This window comes from Opisthocomus hoazin, chromosome Z (assembly GCF_030867145.1).
Source record: "Opisthocomus hoazin isolate bOpiHoa1 chromosome Z, bOpiHoa1.hap1, whole genome shotgun sequence".
Taxonomy (NCBI): Eukaryota; Metazoa; Chordata; class Aves; order Opisthocomiformes; family Opisthocomidae; genus Opisthocomus; species Opisthocomus hoazin.
This window is the reverse complement of record NC_134454.1, coordinates 57,282,239-57,303,231: the sequence shown is the minus strand read 5'-3', so window position 1 is coordinate 57,303,231 and position 20,993 is coordinate 57,282,239. Positions and strand designations below refer to the sequence as shown.

Sequence of the window (20,993 nt, the reverse complement as noted above, 5' to 3'; positions counted from 1 at the left end):
TTAATATCATGGTAGCGGGTGGAGGATACTATTTTGTGTGAAGATCATGATTCAGGAAATCCTGTAAGTATGAGTTTAGTTTAAAGGGTGTGCCTGGCCTGTGCTGTTGCAATAGTTGGTTATGTTGGAGAACATCCAGGAAGAGCTACAGCACTGGAGTTCACCTCCTGCCTAGTAGTGCATCATGTAGCATTTACCTCTGGGACTGAACTGCTCATAGTGAGTTACTGCTTCTCGCTGGCTTGAGAGGGAACTCAATGTTTAAACCTTGGGAAATGTCCTTGGGAACTAGTAGGACTGAGTGGAAAGGGGCACTTCTGTGAGGATATTGCTGTTCTTATGACAGACAAGAACCAGTGGTCAGCGAAGACTGTCATATGCTGGAATTGCAGATTTTCAGTCTTCCAGGACTAAAAATCAAAAAACACTAATTGAAGGACAGCTCTGGTGTGTGAGTTAAGTGAAGGTGCACAATGCTTTCATTAGGCAGGGAAGACATAGACTGATTGTCTCTTTTGTTAATTAAAAAAACAAGAATAAAGGAAGCCCACCCAAAAAAACCCACAAACGCCAAACCCCACAATGTTCTGCTTTACCTGTGAGTTTTCTTTTTTGGTAGAAAGATGTTACCTGCACTTTACGAGCTGTGTTTTGCTTTTGTTTTTCACATATTGCTCTGTTGCTGAAAGTGATGAATATTTTATTGATTTATAATCATTTTTAGCTAAAGTGAATGCAGAAAAGTTACGGGCTCTGGTGGGTTGGATTTTTTTTTCAGAGAGAAAGAAAGATTTGTGTTAAATTTACATGATCATTATAAGCCAGCCGTACAAGATGAGCAGTTTGCTATGACTCTAGGGCATGCGCTAGAGCCTACCTGCCTGTTTCAACTTGCTATCCAAACACTACTCAGTAATCACCAGGGCAGCGGAGCTGAGCATCTAGCAGACTTGCCAGTAATTAGCACTGTCTTGACAGTTTCAGAGGTATCCCATTTTCACTGGTATGGAGACTTTTTTTTTTTTAATTCAGAGATCTGACTGTGTTTGTTCTTTGATGTTATAGATTGGCTGATTTTTTTCATTAAATGTCTCAGAGGCACTTGAATGAAGTGGGGATTTTTTTCCCTCTTGTAGACGAGAAATAACATTTAATTCTGGGGCTGGAGTTGAAAGAAAAGGCAATTCCCAAATTTGGCAGATGTGCCTCTCTCTGGGTGGCCCAAAACCTTTTTGGAAAAAACATCAGAGCTGTAAAATCAGAGAGGGTGAATCTCATTTACAGTAAGGCAGTGGAAAAGGATTCTTATCCTGAGGACTGTCAGGGCCACTGCTATTTTGCAGGGCCTATTGCTATACCCTCTAATACTTGCCAGAACTGAAACTTTATGTTGTGTAGCAAAACAGGACACAATACAGCCACATAAGAAATAAAAGTGTGGCTACTTGAAAGTGGGTGTACTGGGAAACTGAAGAGACAAAATATGGTTCTCTTCTTATTTCATTAAAAATACAGATGTCTACTTTTAATTCTAGTATTCCAGTGTTAATTAAAGTAACTGTGTAACCAGTACACATTGCCTTCATTGTTCTGAGAAAATAAATCTTCCCCTAGAACATGCCTGTGGAAACAGAATGCTTGAAATATGGTACTTGCTCTTCATATTTCTGCCTCAGTAGCAAGTTCACATTTTTCCATATGGTCCATCTGTTGAGAGCAAAAACAAAATTTCTAAAGCATGAGCCATATCATTCTAAATTGGTTTTATCCCTGACCAAAAAAACATGACTCAGATTCACAACAACCATGGAATTTTCCAAGTGGCATCTCTGTTTTTGTAAACCCCCTGTTCTATTCAAAAAAGAAGCTCCTAAATCCATCTTCTGTCAAAATCTAGCTATGTATTAAAAAAAAAATTGTCTTTTGTGAAATACATAGTGTAATGATCCAGACTGGGTCAGATCTTGCTCTCACAGATACTGGTGTGAACTTCAAGAAAATTCCCTGATTTCAAGAGGTAACCATGTGAAATACTCACGATATGTGTGAAGACTTGCTAACGCATTGTACGGCTACATCTATGGTAGCATGTGTGCCCTCTACATGTATTTTAGTTATGGCCCCGGACTGAACAAAAGAAATCTCGAAATATGAAAGATTAAAAACGAATCTTTGAGACTACTTAAATGCACGACTTAGTGTATAAAAGTTTCAAAAGTTTCATAGGAACAAGGGTCACATTTTGAAAACATCACAGACTTTGGAAGCCTGGACGTTACTGGCTTCCTGTGAGACTGAGGTTTTGAAGTAATTTCTGTTCAGTTGGAAATGTGTCCCCAAGTTCACTGAAGACAAAAAATCAGATAGCTTCTTCAACAAATACAAAATTAAGACCAGAATTCCTAGCATTTGCTTCTTCCTTGGAGAAAAATCTATAGGAGTATAATTTCTGTTATGCTTTTAGAGTGTTCTTTTGAAGTATCTTACCATGAAGGCCTTGCTAGTCTGACTAATTAATTCCTTACTTGCAGAGATCATCTTTTCTAGTGCTTGTGTTCTTACTAAAGAAATTAATTCTCATCCGAATTTCACTGGGTGAAAATAATGCTTCTCTCTTAACAGAAGGATGCTGCTTCTTTTCTTAATAGCAAAAGAGTGAATAACATACTTCCTAGTGATACAGCCGTTTTCTATATCCTTCTTCATGTAAAGGCCTTGGTGGAATAGAAATTGACAGAAGATTCTTGAAAACGGCAGAAAGAGAAAATTTGTTTCCATGATGCTAGCAAAAGTTTCAGAGATATTCATTCAACAGGCAGGACAGAAATACTAGTTCTGACTTAGGCTATGAAATGGACTACTAAACATGGAAGTGTACTGTACTTCCCATGAAAAAAAACATTGTCCTACAATACATTTGCTTATAGGCAGTGGATGAAATGGAAATGTGAAGGCCTGATCCCTTCATCCATTCTTCTCCTGCCGAAAAACAGTTTGATGTTATGCATTCAATGTTCTGAGAAGCGCCTTCTGAACGTGTGCAAATACTGCTCTTTGCAACTACTGTCTGAAGAGGAAAAAAGCAATTATTTTAGTATATGCAGCTTAGTATTGAGGTTTCACCCAGTTATATACACTAAATAAATAGTCCGAGTAGCCTTTTTTTAGGCAGAAAGGAAATTATAAGTCTCTTGCAGCACAAATGTCCACTTGTTGTCCCACGTTGCTCAACTCCAGCTTTTGCTAGTGGCATAAAAGAAAATGGTACATGGATAATGAACTAGAAAAGAAAAGCACAACAAGAAATAACATCTGGAAACTTTGAGTAGGACAAGGTGTTTTGAAAACAATGCCATCACAAGCTGTTTGTAAAAGCATAGTTTACAGTAAACAACCTGCCAAACAGCACTGGAAACGGTGCTGCACTGCGTATCTGAGCGATGAAGGGCCTTTAGCATTCACACATAATTGTAAGCGGTCAGGCTCTTCTCAGCTCCCATCTCGGCTGGCCCACCGTGGACCCATTCTCAGCAGCAGGTGCTGCAGTCCATTTGCTGACAAAGGTTTCAGAGAGAGTATAAACACACCTGAACTGTTTTCAGTGCCATCTCCACAGGCCTGGCCCTGCTCGGTATGGAAGCGATTTCAGCATTGTGTGCACCAGAGCTTGGGCTGTTTTTGTCCCCTCCACGGCTGCACCAATATCTGAAAACAAGCACAGACAGAGCAAGCAACCACCACGGGCCAGTGGCAGGAGCTTTTAATCAGCAGCATGTTTATTTGGCTTGTGTAGGGTTGAGCCTGACAAACAAGATGTAGAGGTCCCTGTGAAATGAAAGCTGATGCAGGTGTGAAAGACAGCTTTCTAGGGACGGGTATTTAACAGGATCACCATACTGCGGAATAAAACTGAAATCGTGGGGGTAAAACATTTTTACTCATTCAGTAGCATAGATCAAAGTGCCTTCTAGCAAAGGTGCAAAAAGTCTTCTATCACGCACAGCAGTGTCACTTTCTCATGATAGAGTTATCCTTACTGCATTTTTCTCAACTGAATGTATCTGTGGTGACTGGGATCTCTCAACACCGGGTACTTATCAAAAGATGTGGCCTTGGCTCTGAAGAACAGCAACTCCCTTCCTTAATGTGCCAATACATCGTTAAAGCAAATCAGCTCCAAAGAATCATCTGCAGATCCTCAAAATATACCTTTATTATGAAAAAATCATTCCTGTGTGGTTTATTTGAACAAGATACTAGTGTTTATGCCTGACGCTGGTACTCTCCCAAAGTCCTTTTCTGAAGTGGCACTTGTACAAGGGCAGCATCCCTGACCCTTAGGGCTAGAGGCAATTGTGGAAGAGTGGAATTTAAAATATCAGGACAGCTCTCAATGCATGTGAAACTCGGGTCGATAGAAGAGGTGGAGGATTGTTCTGGACAACGTGCACTTGCAAATAAGAAGGCTCATCGGCCGCTGGCAAGTAAATGATGAGGCAGTTTGAAAAGAAGGCTAGCACCAGCTCGGCAGCATGAGGAAAAAGAGGGCAAAAGTCTCGTACCATGGCAAACTCATGGAGGGCATCAGAAAGACAGGCAGCGCAAGTGATACTTATTCAAGGCAACAGATATCAGGTAATTTCAGGTTACACAATGAGTAAGAGTGGATAGAAGAAGGAGGAGGAAAGAAGATTGAAATCTATCCAAGTTTAATGTGGTGAGCAGTCATTCACACTTGTGTCTGAAGCACAGGAGCCTGTATTGCTGTGTTGATATCTTGGGAGCATACCTCTGAGCTCTGCTCCAAAATGGAGAGTAAAGGTGAAGGAAGAATTGACAGCCAACAGCAGAAGAAAAGACAGAAAAAGCACAGAAGAGAAATTCCTTCACTATGACCAAGGGGAAATCTGGACTGAAGTTCTCCACCAAAGAACTTAGGAACTGGAAGAGTGAACAACTGTGGAGCTTCAAATTTTGAGAGAAATTCTGCCCTCTCATCTTATTTATTGACTGCACTGAGTATTTTTCCATATGTCAGCCATGTTAAATATACTTCCTGATTTTGGGTTTGAGTTTGTCTTCTCACTTTTTGGAATTTTTCGGGCTTTTCTGTGGTTACTGTTTTAGCTATTCACCTTCAAAGGCACTTACTGGAAGCCACAACATGCCATTGCATAAATAGGGAAATCATGGTATTTTCATAGATTTTATGTGGCTGGTGAAAGAAACAGTGTAAATTGCTGTTATACACTGCACTGCAAATTTAAAAAAACTCATTGTGGTCTCTTCATGAGGTGGAATAAGCAATGAGCTCGTGCACGTTTTTGCTAGGCCTCATTGTTCTTTCTTTTTCAAAACAGACAAGTAAAAAGACTTCCTAGATTTTTTTCTCTGGTGGATTTTTGCTGTAAACTCTGCAAAGTGTTGTCTTCTGGCAAGGTACACTTTCTTGCCCCTTTTCTGGTCGTTTTTGACTAACACCTAACCAGGAGGTCACTTAACGCACTCCCATCTCCATAGGCCAGCAGATGTCAGTCTGTTAGTGCAGTGGTTTTGGTGTACTATTGCTTATCACGTTTTTGCCCTTTAGGTGCCAACCTGGATTCACTGGAGCAAGATGTACTGAAACTCTGCCCATGAAAATCCAAAACCAAGAAAGTATGTTAAAATAATCTGAACTTTGCTTTCTTCCCCAACTACAGCAACAAAATCAATAGTACTTGGTGTTTTCACAGTTCAGCTGGAACCGGCCTCTTTACGCACTAATTTATGAACTGATTCTCTAAAGTAAAATCTGTACACCATGGCATTACTGACCTCCAAAATGTTTCTCATTTATGTGATTTTTTGGTCTCTCCATCCGTTCACAGATGCATTTGTATTGCACACACTGGCAGCTTTCTTGTTTGGGAGACTGCTGTAAAGTGCAACCCTAAAAGAGCAAACTCACGGAGATGAGTGATATACAAATCTTGTGTCCTCACTGCCTTGTGGAAGGTGCATCCTAAAAGCAATTTAGGAATTTGTAATGGTGAATTTCTGCCTCACACCTTGAAACACACTTTGATCTGGATTGGTTTGATTTTGGCTGGTTTTTCGCGGCGGGATTTCTTTTCATTTCCACAGAGCAAATGAGTTGCTCTCAACATCTTGAGCCATTTTGACATGCTAAACCGAGATTCGGTTTCTGAAAGTGAACTCACCAAGTCATATCAGTTCACACTGAAGGAGCTTCTTTCTTAGCATATATTCACCTCTTCTCTTTTCTCTGTTTTTTCTCTACCATTTTTTTTGTTTGTTTTTCCTCTCAGGTGCCCAAATGAATTTACTGGTGATCGCTGCCAAAACTACGTAATGGCCAGCTTCTACAGTACGTCCACTACCTTTCTGTCTGTGCCGCAGTAGAAGCATGCTCAGTTGGTGCTGCTTTCTTGTCGCTGCATCTTTCCTCCAATTTTTTTTTTTTTAATCTGTAACTGGATTTGTTGCCTAAGGCCTAATATTGATTGTCTCTGCCTGTTGCATGAAAATTATAACAAAAAGCAATTGCAATACTCTCCTGGATTGTTTGGCATTGAGGTTATGGGGAAATGCAAGACTTAGTAATGCTAAGAAATTAACACTGAATGGTGTGATACGGACTCCCCACTGACATGAAGCACTGAAAGTGCAAAAATGACGGTTTGAAAGTCTCGCATTTCATTTGTCACTAAAAGCTGATGAGTCTCTGTACAGGGCAGTGCTCCCCCAACAAAGGGACAGGTAGCTAATCCTCTATTTGCATATGAGATTTGTATTCGGTCCTAGAAGTTAAAGGTAAATGACATGCCTACATTGTTTCTAATGAGCACATGCCAAACAGGATCAAAGTGTTCTTACTCCTCATTATCCAAGTTTCAGGGGAAAGGGCACAGAAAGAAAAAGGGGAGAGATGGCATAAACAATGAGGTCTGACATATTTATTTGTCGGTAACAGGTGCAAGAGATGAAGTATTTCAGAGCCAGATTAATTGGCCAAAGAAATGTACCAGACAGACATGCACATACACACACACAGAGGACTCGGTCTGTGTCAGACTGCTGGTAGAATCAGCACTGCAGTCACATTTCCCATGGAGGGACACACTAATTATTATGACTTGTCAGGGAGGAAACAGAAAGTACACTGAATATTTATTTCATCTCATTGGCTACAGCAAAGTCAAAGGTAACATAGAAGAAAATTGCTTAGATCTTACATTTTAATGTATGTGTACTATTCATAATTAATTGTCGCTGGCATCAGAATGTACTATGATCTAAGAGCAGTATTATAGGAACTATTTTTTTGATCGATTACCTGTCAGCACAGAGACTATAGGCTAACTTAATTTAATTTCCATTAGTATATAGGACAAAAAGCTGTTAGCATGTGCTGGACATTTTGGAGCCTGAAGAGATGCATAGATTTTCTCTTATACTGATGGATGAAAAATGTCCATGCATAATTCATACTGCTCATCATGGAAGCTACCCTTGTAAATCCCGAGGGTGCTGACTGGAGACCAGACCTTACAGCATTCAAGTGTGTATTTTATGCCCTGTTTTAAAAGCTTTATTTGTTTGAGTTATTTTTAAAATGCATCTGGCAACTATGGATTTGAAAATTTTTATGCTGTTAAAGTGTTTAAAAGTTTACGAAATGTTAGATTTAAATGGCCTTTTCTATGTGTTGTAGTGAAAAGTGCAGTTAAGGTTTTCTGACCTTAGAAGAATCTTTTAAAAGAAGGTGGTGTAAAAATATAAGACCCATTGTTCACTGCTGAATTTACCCTGAAAACTATGGAAGAATTGTATGTTGATCATAAAATCCTTTCCCTACACAGAAAAAAAAAAGAAAAAAAAAAAGATATTTAGGGAGGTTTTCTTTCATTAGTTTTTTCAGTTTCCTAACTCTGCTTGGGATTTTTAGGGGAATCTTTGGGCTGTAGACACCAGGCTAAGACTTTCTGAAGTTGCTTCCATGGAAAACGCACAGATGCCCTTGCCTTGCTGCAAGAGTTGTGCTCGGCTAGAAGTACTTAGGCTGATCCAGCCCTCCTCTCCTTGAAATGCAGTGGCAGGAGGGCACACCACTACATACCTCACGCCACTCCGAGAGCTCCAGGCAATAGCTAGAAGACTCTGGCACTTCTGCTGACCCTTCATCTACAGTATATCATCAAGTTTCTTAAACTGCTACAAATCTTAAAATGACACTTTTGGAAAGGGTCCAGTGAGGGTACATTTCTATTTAACCAAAAAAAATCAGTGAAGAAGAATTTATATGACTTTTTACACAGACCAGTGCATAACATTAAAAAGGGGACTTAGAATGAGAGTTATCTTCAGGCAAATGTTGCATTTGGGGCTTAAAGCCAAGCTCATATTGTATATCAAGTGTTGCGGGTGATTAACTTAGCTCTTAACTTACCAAAATACAGAGAAAATTGGGATATTAAACAACATAAGTGCCAGTAGAAAAGAAAAGTGTACATGTGAACTATACAGTGCTGTCTGATTTCACTTGCTTTCAGAAAGGTCTTTCTTCATTTGGAAAGAAAGTGTCAATGGGGTTCCACGCCAAGTGTGCCTACTGATGAGCTGTAACTGTCTTAAGGCTCTGTATTTGGCTACTGAGAAAAAGTTAGCTTCAGAAATCTGCCCCAGAGTTGGTATGTGTAAGAGTCCTGAAGTTACAAGCTTTGCTGAGGGCCTTTTGCAAGATCAAAACAAGTCTGATGCTGAGCATTCTGGAAAACCCTCATCCCAACAGAAGGCAAGGCTCACTGACTTATCTTGGCAGTGGTTTGGTTAGCCCTTGAGGATTCAGTTATCATGGGGCACTAGAAATCAATTGAAAAGGGAGACAGGAAATTAAGTAGATCTCCATTTTAAGAAAAGTTCTTCCTTTGCTTTCTGTCAGTGAAATGTGAGCATAACTGTAGACTACTGGAAAGCACATGTTTAGGCTGACTGACCCTTGGCTTCCAGCTTTGTAAACGCAGCAAACCATAGGATAACCTGTTGTGGCTGAGGGGTGATGGCTTGTTAGATTCTCCACTGCCACAATTACCTCCAGCACTGCAGCTATGCAGTTTTTCCCCTTCAACTGCTCCTTACTGCCACTGCAGACCAAGGGAAACTAAAGAACAAACTGCGCTGGTTTTGCTCACCTCTGGTGTCTGGCTGGCAGACCCTTCAGTGTTCTTTCCTAGAGCACAGCAGTCACAGCTGTTTTCCAGGTGTTTTCTCCAATACCTTGGCTTTTTGCTGCGACAATTTTGACTTTGAGGCTCATGATCCACCATTGGTCCATAAAACACCAGAAGATGGTCCACAGAAGTGTTACAAACATACATCTGTTCCATGCAGATATATATGCTGTATTTGAATGTTCACACATTCACTCCCTTGAGGCAAGGAAGCAAGGCAAATGGAGGAAAACAGAAGAACGTGAAAGTGATGGCTAATTTTTATGTAGCTATGCATAAGAACTCTTCTGTCAATACTGTGCAGAATGATACTTGGGATAAGAAACACTGGCGGAGCCTCAGATTAACAGAAGGTTGAGGAAATTTCTCTAGCAATCATAGGTAAACTCTCTTTGTCCTACCAAATGACCCAGGTGGTCCAAGGACCCCACCCGAAGGGCCAGTTGACTTGCTTATTTCACTAGTTAACAGATATATATGTATTTTAAATATAGAACAACTTGTGGGGCATGCCATGAGCTGTCTCAGGCACAAATTGAATGTGGTCCCTGCCTTCCTGAAGGCGTTTCAGCATGGGACACCAGTTTAAACTGTGTCTATCTCAGCTCTGCCATCCTTGGTGAGCAAGAGGGACAGTCTCAAGAGGAGCAGAGAGAAATTTCTGTTTAGATGACAGCCACTGCTTCATATTGTCAAGATGAGCCTGGCTGAGAAATTAAATGGAGCAAAAGTTGAGTAAAGTTATGATATTCTAGAGTGATGACCAAAACTGCTGTTACTCTACAATAGCATCAATTTTTCAGTCTTTCATCATAAACTACAGATCTTTCAAAGTCCATTCTTCAGCAATTCTGCTAGCTTAGTATTTCTCAATTTCTGTATATTTCTCAAGTGGTCACATCTGTATGAGGGTACTAGACAATATTATCTGAAATTTTGATTTTCTAAAGCCTTTCAGCACCCTAAATTATACTCTTTATGTGCTGAGACCAAGGCTCCTACATGATTCAAACAGATTTGAAAAATGTCTTGGTCCATCTTCTGCTGAGGGTTAAAGGTGACAGTTTTTCCCTATAAACTGCAGAGTTAATGCTCATTGAATGCTAAAATTGCTCTGATAGAATACTCTTATAAAGAACATTTTCTGTAGTTGTCAGATGAATGAGTTGTAGGATAACATTTTTAGAGGAGCCATAGGACTTAACATCCCAAGTTCAGAATTGATTTTGCAACCTGAGTACCACTGAAATGAACCAAGATTTAAGATCCAAAGTGGATCCTAAGCCTCACGAAGAGACACAGCATGCCAGCCCTCCAGTAGAATAGGCTGACATGTAGGAGTTCTGCTCTGTGATAGTTTGGGAAATTTCTCTTTATTTTCAATTCAAATTAGATGAAAAATAAACTTTTTTAGAATTTCTCACTACCCACAGAACACATTTAATAAGAAAACGTAACAATGAGTTAAGAAACGTGACGCATTGATACTTCAGAGCATCATGACTTACATCTGTAAGCCACTTTTTTGGAAAAAAAACTACATGCCAAGCATTTTTTCTTCCAGTACTTCCCCCCACAAAATCCCATCCAGAACGAAAATGGAGTTGTTAGAAAGAATTAATTGTGTTTCATCTTAGAGCACTCAGACAAATATTCAACAGAAACCACATTGCATGTAAAAAGTATGGAACAGTATTGGGTTAAATAGGAAAAGATCAAAAATAATGACCTGTTTATAACATGAAAAGTGTTGGGATATTCTGCTTTCTTTTAATCAGGTCTAGGGAATGTAGCCAGGAATACCAAAGATAAATAAGAGCTACATGACATCTAAGTTTGAATAAACAATGCATGTTTCTTCAGCATGTTGTCTTGTTAGGGCTTTCAGACAGAATATATTCCCATTTTAAGTACCAACTTCCCATTGACTTATTTGAAATAGAAACTGCATGATATGAATGACTTCCCCTAAAATTAAACTACATCTGGGCCAGGCATCTTACCTGTAAGCAAGCATAAATACAGCAGTATGTCTGCATGGGCATGTCATTCATTTTACTGAAGACTTAACCAAGCTTTCTATGCAACTAATGTGTATTGTTAGCAGTGTTCATGTAGGCATGTAATACTGGGTCTTTACGAAAAGACCTGGATGGATTCCAACTCAATTAACCCTTAAAATGTTCCTGACTGGCAGGAAAGAATTGGCATTTCCCATGTGTACAAACTACATAAAAATTCCATTTGGTCAGAAAATTGGGATTGTATTTAAATTTCACAGCACACAAGGACAAAGCCAGAGAGAGCTACCACGGTTATGGTGTTGGCCCCATGTGAGGGGTCTCCGAGGATACCTGCTGGGGGGAAACCCGTGTTCCTCCTCACCCCCAGCTACCTGATCCTGGGGCTGCTAATTTAGGCATGTGATCCGTGTAAACGGCATCAGCCCCTGCATCCCAGGGTACGTCCAGCTGGTGAGAGGGGGGTTCTGCCGAGGCAGCGCAGCCCAAAGGCAGGGGAAAAGGGGCTGGCTCCTCATTTTCTGGAACTGAAAGCCCTGCCGCAATCAGTTTGCAAAGCAGAGAAGGTCTCCCACTGCTGAGCAAACTGTCCCAGCCACCGCCGAGTCGCAACCCACAAAAGCAAGGAGCGTCATGCCAGGGACAGGAGCAGGGCCAGAAGGGGGACAATGCACAATCCGTTCCCCCTGTAAAGCACCCCAGTGCTCTCATGGTCCCATCTGAAAACAATCAGCCGTTTCACACGGCATCCTCAGGCCATAGCCCCCTTCATCGCATTTAAGGGTTAATGGTTCCCACTGCGTTCCCTGCACTGTGGTTGTGCAGACCCCCATACTTACTCTGGTGTGTAACCCTTACAGAAGGTCTGGTCATGTAGCTTACAGAGGCGCACATGAGCACTGCCCATGTAACAACACGCCACTTTATCCTCTTTCACGTGCAGACACAGAATAGCCGTAATTCTCATATGTGATTTATTTTTGAGTACAGTGTATTGCTCTTTTCTGAAACTTTTTCCTTTTTCTTTCTTTTTTTGTCAACTTTCTGCATTGGCAGAGCATCTTGGGATTGAATTTATGGGTATGGACCAATCATTGCTTTTAGCCTGCAGATTTTAGAGTCTGAGAGATAAACTCCTTTTTATTTTTTTTCTCCACCTCCCTTTTTCAATACCTAACCAATTTCTTTATGCTTTAGAAGGGATCATACAGCTATAACAACCCTTATCAAAATGTTAGCAGAGATCATCTCACTAAAATTATAATAGTGATAGGATATTCCAGACCTAAGGAGTTCTAGGAATTACTGAAGTAATCATAACACAGTGTGCATTCATTTTTCTGCAGTGTAATTTTGACTAGTTTTGACATTTGCTTTTGCTGTGTTCTTCTAGGGTTGCCAGATTTTGGAAACACTGTAAGCTTTAAGCAAAATGACTAACTAGTCTATAAAAAAAGATAAGCTGTTATGGCCACTTGAAATTCTCCAAATTTACAGTTTTGAGCTCTGGTTTCTGAGTAAAGTTTTATGTCTAAACCCACAGCTAGGTATGTAAATCAGATGCATATACATATGTGTAAATGATATGCATATATACATTGATTTCTAGGTCTCTAAATTAGAACTGAAATGAAAGTTATTTAGGAGCTTAAGTAGAGGTTTGCACCTAGACTCCAGATCCTCAAGTCAGCAAATATATTCAATATTTCTAATATCAAACTCTTATTGCACTCAACCAAGAACCTTGGCAGTGAGTACTATTTTTACACTTCAGCTTAAATATAACAGAAACAGATCTTTTAAGTCCTCTTCAAGAATAGACTGTACTTACCTGATCAACATTTAGTAATCAGGGGTACAAATAATGCATCTCTTGAATAGGCTAACTTAGAATTCAGGTCAGTTTTAGTTTGGAATCTCCTAAAATTGTTGGCAAATGAGAAGAACCAGCCAGTGATGCTTTTCACACAGTTTTAGGTCATGTTTTTATTGAAAATGCCCCCACAAAATGTCATTAGCTTAAGCTGTGAATTGTGGAAAGCTCATTACAAATCCAAATTTAAAAAATTTTCTTACCACCCAGCTTATTGTTACTATCACAAGATAATATTAATACTCACTCATAAGCACTAGACTGTAGTAGAAGATATATGGCTACATTAACATATGAGGAATTAAACTAAAATCCTTTAAAAAACTGACTTGCAAAATTTGCTTTATGTATGAAATTACATCAGCGGAACCACGTCTTGGAATGAAATTCTTTTAAAAATCCCCAGAGACCTGTAAGAAGAAAAACTTTAAAAGAGCAAATTTAAGACCATATATATCATCAGTTACGTATAAATTAGAGTGATGTGAATTTAATTGCATAATGTGCATGTTTGAAAGGCTACACACAGAGAGATTTCATGTCTTGACTTAAGTCTCATGTTGATTTGATTTTCCTAGCATTCTGCAGGGGGGGAAAAGTATGTATTCAAACAATTTTTAATACTTAACGGGCTAAAACATTTTCTAAATTCTCCCTGCACACACATTTCTCTACGGACTTTTCCCCAAGGCTGCTGTTAGTTTTTTTTCAAGCTAGTTTGATGAGCACTGCAAACACAGCACATGTTATTTGGCTGGACGTCGTTACCTGGCTCTGTAAATGTTAACACCGGTCAGAGAGAGAGGGCGGTTTGCGGGCAAAACCCAGTATAAATGCAAGTGCCCCGTGGGAGTCCAGTCCCTGCTTCGCAAAACCCTTCTGGCCTTAAACAGAGAGGCCACGGCTCATCCCCAAGGCACTGCGCCGCCTGCAGAGCCATGGACAGAATCCCCATCCTGTCCCGTCCCGGCTGCCCACAATGGCCCCACAGGACACCCGGGCAGGATGACCCTGTCAACCAGGAGCACAACCAGTTTTAGATGGGAGCTTGCTGGTTTGCTGGGCAAGACATGCCGGAACACATGTGCCTTCCCAGGCAGCCATTTCCCCTGGGGCTTGTGCATGATTCATGCACGCCATGTCAAGCTGGATCATGCTAAGGGCCTTGTTTCGAAGGGTGCGGGAGGGAATTAAGGCAATGAAAGCAGACCCAGGGGTTTACTGCTCCATGCCTCTCAAGACCTACAGTCCTAGCAGACATGCCAGTGCCAGGAGCGTTGCTCAGGGCTGCACCCACACCTTTTCTCCCTCACTGCACCCCCTCCTCTGCAGTGGGTGACAGCCCAGCAGCATCCAAAACACCGGTGACAAGCCTTCTCCACCCACTGGCAGCCTTAGCAAGGCCATCACCAGACAGCTGCCCAGCTCATTTGTGACAGCCGCAGCCTGGAGTAAACCTCCTGGAGTCAGTGCAATTTTTTCCCTGAGTATAAACAACCAAGCAGAGTTTCCGCCGTTAATTAATATTCTTCCTCCTCTCCCTTCTCCTCCAAGAAAAAAGAGTTGATATGCCCTTATTCATTTTGCTTTCACAAGCTAACAGCTGGCAGCATGACCAAAAAAAAAAACAACATTAAAAGCATTTTAGATTTGCCCCTAAATTGCTTAACGCAATTTTCCTGTTTCCTGTGACATCCTCGTAATACACCATTTCCATGGCTAACTAATAAGCGCTTTCAGAAGGGGCAAAAATGGGACGGGGATCAAGTGCCACTAACTAGCCTAGGCGAGGAGTTATGCTGTATGAGAAATCCCTTCACACTCTGCTTCAGCCTTTTTTTTTTCTCCCCAAGCATTTCTTCACTCTGTTTTTTCCAGTATCAAGCATGCTGTGCCAGGCCTGCAGTTGATTCTCAACCCTTTAAACTTGTCTTTCCCTGTATTTCATCTTCCTCTTTTTTTCCTTTGTCCTTTTTGTTTTGGTTTGGAGTTTCAGCCCTTTCTTCCTTCCCCTTTTTGACTTTCTGTTCTTGGAGTTGTATTTTTGTTTTCTTTAATATATTTTTGCAGCATCCTAGTTTTACCAAACTCACTTCTTCCTCCCTCCCCACCCCCTTGTTAATAATCACTGCTATTAATTTTGTCTGACAGTGCTCATGACCTGTTTGCTGGTGTTTTGGTTTACAGTGGGTTTGGCTTGTAGGACAAATTTGTTCCATGGCAAGGTGCATCATATCAGAGAAATTAAGATTTCTTCTTGCTTTATGGTTTGTTGCATGAAATATTTGCCATTTGTGCACAGCAGCTTTAAAACTAAACTAGATAAGCCCAGGAAACATATTGGAGGAATGACTGCTCCCTCTTCAGTAGGGAGCATTTTCTCCTGAACTGGCGTGGCATTTATGACAGCACATCATTTAATGCCTGAGCTTGGTCAGAAATTCATGGCACATGTGAGGGACTGCTGTGCATCTCTGTACCTCCTGGTGAATTGCCCCACAGACCTCTTATGTTCATGCAAGGCCCTTCCAGCAGGAATAATGCTGGCATTTGTCCCAGAGGTAGTGCAGAGCTATGGAGTTTCATTTGTTTATTTCTGATTGCCTGCTGGTATTCCAGCTGTGATCAATATTACATTCTGACCAAAGGCCTCTGGTCTGATCCTCCAGGGCAAGTTTTCTGGACTGTCTGCTTGATCAAAAATAAGACTTGAGAAAAGCTAGACACCCATTTTTGTCCTAAAAGCAGGACTGCAAATCCTCATCCATAAAGCATCAACATGGAGTGCATCTCTGTTTCAGTGCTCCTCACCTACTGTTTCTCTGGCATAGCATACAGCGATGCTCTCTGCCAAGTATGAGTGAGGCTGGGTTGCATGGGTAGCTCCAACCCAAATATTACCAGTGCTACTAATGCCTTTATAATAGTGAAATCTTTGGTAACGAGCTGTCATCACTGAGCAAGCTGCCACTCTGGATAGAGCAGTTCCTTTGTTGGACACAAAGATGCACAAGTAGAAACCCAGAATTTCTCTGATACAAGGCACTGCTGGTTGTTGATATTGCTATGTTTTTGGAGGAGCACTGGAGAAAGAGTCTGAATTTTATGTCTAGAGTTCAAAACTTGTCTTCATTTCCATTAATGATATAACTACAAGCCAAGCTCATGTCTCAAATGTAGAAGGATATTTTGAAATCTCTCCTGTGAAGACAACTGAGATATAAATTGACACGGGGGCAGAGGGACATTGGATATGAAAACAATCCAAAAAATAATAAGGATATAAATTTCTCTTAAGGCCTGTAAAATTGGTCTGCATTCCAGCTGTCTTTGCAGAGTAAAACTTCCAAAGCATTTGCAAATTCATGTTATTACCTTAGTGCATTGCATTTTTATTTCCAGCAAATGCTGAGTGTTTGTCAGTTGTGAAGTTGTTTCTTAGATATTATTCTTGTTGACTTAAACAAAAGGAAAAGATTACTTTTGACTGTAATTGTATGGGTGTTCACTCATCTCCAGTACTATGTTAAGAGCTTATGGTGTAGTCCTGTTCTCCTTGCAGTCGATAATGAGTCTGCCTGAAGTGTGGTGGCTGTGTTTCGGTGTTGCTGTGTGCATCTGTGCAGTGGTTTGTAGCATGCCAGCTATTGACTGTGTGTTCCTTGCCTAGCCATCCTCCATGTTGTGACCTTTTCTGTTTTTGTCCATTTCTAGAAGCTGAGGAACTGTACCAGAAACGGGTGCTGACCATAACTGGCATTTGCGTTGCTCTTCTAGTAGTTGGCATCATGTGTGTGGTGGCCTACTGCAAAACCAAGTAAACTTTTCTCTTCTTTTTTGTGTCTGTGGTTATTGGTCAGGGACTTCCTAGATGACTGTAGCTTCTACTCCTCTGAGCATAAGGTTGTATCTGGGTTTCTCCAGAGCTGAGCTGAAGAGACAAGCCTGTGGCCAGGGTGCTCTGGTCCAAGCTAAATGGGTCTCCAAGTCCACCAGCAGTGCAAAAATAAGACAGGTATCTGAAAGGTTTCTTACCCTTCAAATGTGACTCAAGTGAATTTCGCTGAACTTGCAATTATTTGCCTAGCACCCATTTCAGCTGGTTTCCCCAGCTGGAAAGGAAAGGAACAACTCCCAACACTGGAATCATGTTGCTCTCCAGCAGTAAATTTTACACATCAGCCTAGTTTGTTTGTACTTGCGGCAAGATTAATGGTGCTAAAAGTTACTAAACACCAAAGGCCAAAGAACTGAATGCAAAAGTGCTCCCAATGCAAAAGTACTCACTTAAATATGTTCTGTGAGTCTCTGTAAATTACTGAGGGTGACTCTCAAACACGTATGAGGCACTCTGGACCATAAATTACACTGAACATCAGCAGGATTTGTGCTGCCAAAACTTCTGGCTGCTCTTATAAATCTCCGCACCAAAACACAGAAAACCTTTATCATAAATCTTCCACATTTGTATAAACCTGATTTACTGCTGCAGGGCCTGATTGACAGTTGGGTTGTTGGTTTTCCTTGTAAGCCCCACCAATAATGGATGTGTTAAGAGGGGGGAAGGAGGGAAATCATTTCCCCTCTCAGTGAGAATCTAGCCACACACACACACTGCTCCCACCCACAGCCTTGTGCCAGGGGTCAGTGGGGAACAACTGAAGCAGTAATAAAGAATCAGATCGATTACTGCATTTAGAAGTGGCAACTGGCAAGCCAGGGCAGCTGAACTAGATTTCCTGGTCCAAAGTTCATCAGAATCAGTGAAGGCATCCCAATGAACTTCAACAAACATTTAGTCAGGGTCCCGAAGTATGGTTTTCATAGAACCATAGAATCCTTAAGGTTGGAAAAGACCCCTAAGATCATCAAGTCCAACCATCAACCCAATACCACCACGCCTGCTAAACCATGTCCTGAAGTGCCTTATCTACATGTTTTCTGAACACCTCCAGGTGACTCCACCACTTACCTGGGCAGCATGTTCCAGTGCCTGACCAGTCTTTCAGTAAAGAAATTTTTCCTGATATCTAATCTAAAACTCCTCTGACGCAACCTGCGGCCATTTCCTCTTGTGCTATTGCTAGTTACCTGGGAGAAGAGACCAACACCCGCCTCACTGCCTTTCAGGTAGTGAGTTGTAGCCTCCTTTCAGGTAGTTGTAGAGAACAATAAGGTCTCCCCTCAGCTTCCTCTTCTCCAGACTAAACAGCCCCAGCTCCCTCAGCCGCTCCTCATAAGACTTGTTCTCTAGCCCTTCACCAGTCTTGTTGCTCTTGTCTGGACACGCTCCAACAGCTCAATGTCCTTCTTGTAGTGAGAGGCCCAAAATGGAACACAATATTTGAGGTGCGGCCTCACCAATGCTGAGTATATAAAGAGCCTCCAGAATCCATCAGGGGTCTGGATGGTTTGTCCCAAATGTCAATAATCACTGCCGGCCAAGGGTGAAATGTTTTCAAACACAGCTGATGAGAGTCGAAGTGAGCTGCCAGTTCATGGCCCTCCAAGTGCAGCAGTGATCCCAGACGGCTACCTGTGAGATGTTCTCCACATGCTCTTTCCTCCCAGCAGGGGAAGACCCAGAAACCAGGGGAAATCCTGGAAGGACATTAGGAAAACACACTGAACTGAATAAAATGTAATGTCTTAGATTTTGTCAGTCTCTTTGCAAGAGATACTGCTGGTCAAATGCTAAGGCAAGGTCTTCTGACACTGAGTCAAAGTTCAGAGGTACTTTATTTGCAAGTCATTTACATTAACAAAAAGGCTTCTCAGAAGAAGTGAAGTACATATTAGCTTTCCCATTATTCTTTCTTCTCAGTTTCCTGGAGTAATTTCTTTTTTTAGTTAATGTCCTTTTACTAAAGGACAAACAGTGCACATGGAAGCGTGCAAAATGCAAATATATTGATCACTGAAGGTGGGAAGTAATGTGGTTTCATAGCGACTGATTTCTGGGCAATATGTGCCAGAATCTCAAACCTCTAGATGACAAACTTGAACTCCCTCTAGAACCCACTTTCTCTACCATGTCAGGAGACTCGGATGGTCCTCAGCTCCCAGGTTCTCCAAGGTCTCATGAAGGTTGCTGCGAAATCGAGTTAAACCCTTGTCTGTGTTGCCCCTCAGCCCAGGCAGGTCTTTGTGTAGCTGCTCAGATATCTTCTGGCATTGCACTCTCCATCCACGTTAACCACCTGTGTGTCCTAAGATGATGCCTGCTTATCCTCCAAACACAAAGCCCACATGGATCAGGGACTGTGTCCGGCTGACACAGGAGCATTTCCAAGGCATCAGTGTCTGCTTATACCGTTCATGTGGAGTAACATAAATTAAACGTCTTCCACTATCCAGGCAGATACACCCAGAGAAAACATGTAAAATGGAGTGTGTCAAGTCATGTTTTCTTTGTCTTTAAGCTCCCCTGGCTATCAAGTGCCAACTTATTTATTGTTTTCCTTCCATTCTCCTTTTGGAAAGGTTAGAATAGTTCCTCTGAGTTCAAAACAGGATTGAAAACTATCTTACACTGTCCTACCCTGCCAAACTATCTGCACTTCTGCATACGACTTAGGGAATTGTGTGTCTTTTAGATATTTCCACAGCCAAGGTCATATGCGCTCTGCAGTGTGTTGGAGCCTGCATCCTCCCTGCCTTTCCCTGGATTCTGTGACAGAATGTTGGAAGTTCTCCAGTATAATCAGACAAAACTGGGGACTATCAATAAATTAAGTCTGAAATTGAATAGCTCTTCCATCGGTTATTTATTTTGGTGTTCTCTTTAGTGCGTTCTGCATGGCCTTCACAGCACCAGATTTTACTATGCTGCAAGTTTTGTTACTGACATCTTGTAATGATCCCCTGAAAAGTTTTCTGGAAGACAGCTGGAAGGATTAGTAACTGGGGAAAGTGCAGCTGAGGACGGGGCACAGCAGAAGGATCCGAGTCAGCCAGAGACCATGCCATCGGTACATGTGAATGATGGATGGTTCTACTGAATGCATTAGCAGCCCTGGCATCCACCTGGCAATCACTGGGGTCCAGAGCTAATCTGATGTTGCTGTAACGAAACCTTCCAGAGCTGCCAGTATGGCTGCAGGCTCAGGCATACCTCACACACTCACTCACTTTGGATTTCTGAGGCTTCCTCTGCACACTGCACTTCTTTAACACATTCATGTATTTGGAATTGAGGTAGGGGATGAATCCCACAAAAAAATGTGTAACTGCCACATCACAAAGATTGTGGCACACACCATGTTTTATAATGGCCACAGGCAAGCCCTGAAGCGATGCCACTTCGGCTGTCAGAAACCTGGCCGTGGCCATAGTGAGAGTGTCAAGGTGGCTGGGCTAAAATCCCACTCCCCTCCCTTCAGAGTGCAGAAAAGGGCTCCTTCTGAGACACAGCGTGGCTTAGAAATGGCTTCCCTCTTCCTCACTCCTGTCCCTCTGTGGCCTGCTGACTCCTGGAAAGGTTCCCACACATCCTTCCCCCTCTGCAGGTCCCCATAGCTCCAGCTGCAGTTAGACCTGCGATCTTCAGAGTTACTCTGAGCTCTTGCATCAGTGGGGAAAGTGCTGGCAAAAAAAGTGATGTTATATTATTATCATCATCAACAACACGCTGAAAGGTGCAGCTGCTTTCCCTTTGTCTATTAAAATCATTTCCATGTTTCATGCGCAGGAAGCAGAGGAAAAAGTTGCACGACCGCCTTCGGCAGAGCCTGCGCTCGGAAAGGAACAACGTGATGAATATGGCCAATGGGCCGCATCACCCCAACCCGCCACCGGACAACGTCCAACTGGTGAACGTAGGTTTTACTGCCCGCGCTTCAGCCTAGGCTGCCAGTGCCACGGCAG

At 41.8% G+C, this 20,993-nt stretch overlaps 1 protein-coding gene across 13 annotated transcripts in view; it reads left to right on the top strand.

The window, feature by feature from the left end:
- NRG1 (neuregulin 1) overlaps positions 1 to 20,993 on the top strand; it is a 498,771-nt gene that overhangs the window by 464,863 nt on the left and 12,915 nt on the right. For 10 of the 13 annotated variants that reach the window (XM_075410880.1, XM_075410881.1, XM_075410884.1 and 7 more), the window contains 4 exons: positions 6,312 to 6,370; positions 12,311 to 12,334; positions 16,842 to 16,944; positions 20,818 to 20,944. In XM_075410880.1, the coding sequence (XP_075266995.1) occupies positions 6,312 to 6,370; positions 12,311 to 12,334; positions 16,842 to 16,944; positions 20,818 to 20,944 (313 nt within the window). The remainder of the gene's footprint in view (positions 1 to 6,311; positions 6,371 to 12,310; positions 12,335 to 16,841; positions 16,945 to 20,817; positions 20,945 to 20,993) is intronic. The other 3 variants (XM_075410882.1, XM_075410876.1, XM_075410874.1) reach the window with 2 other exon arrangements.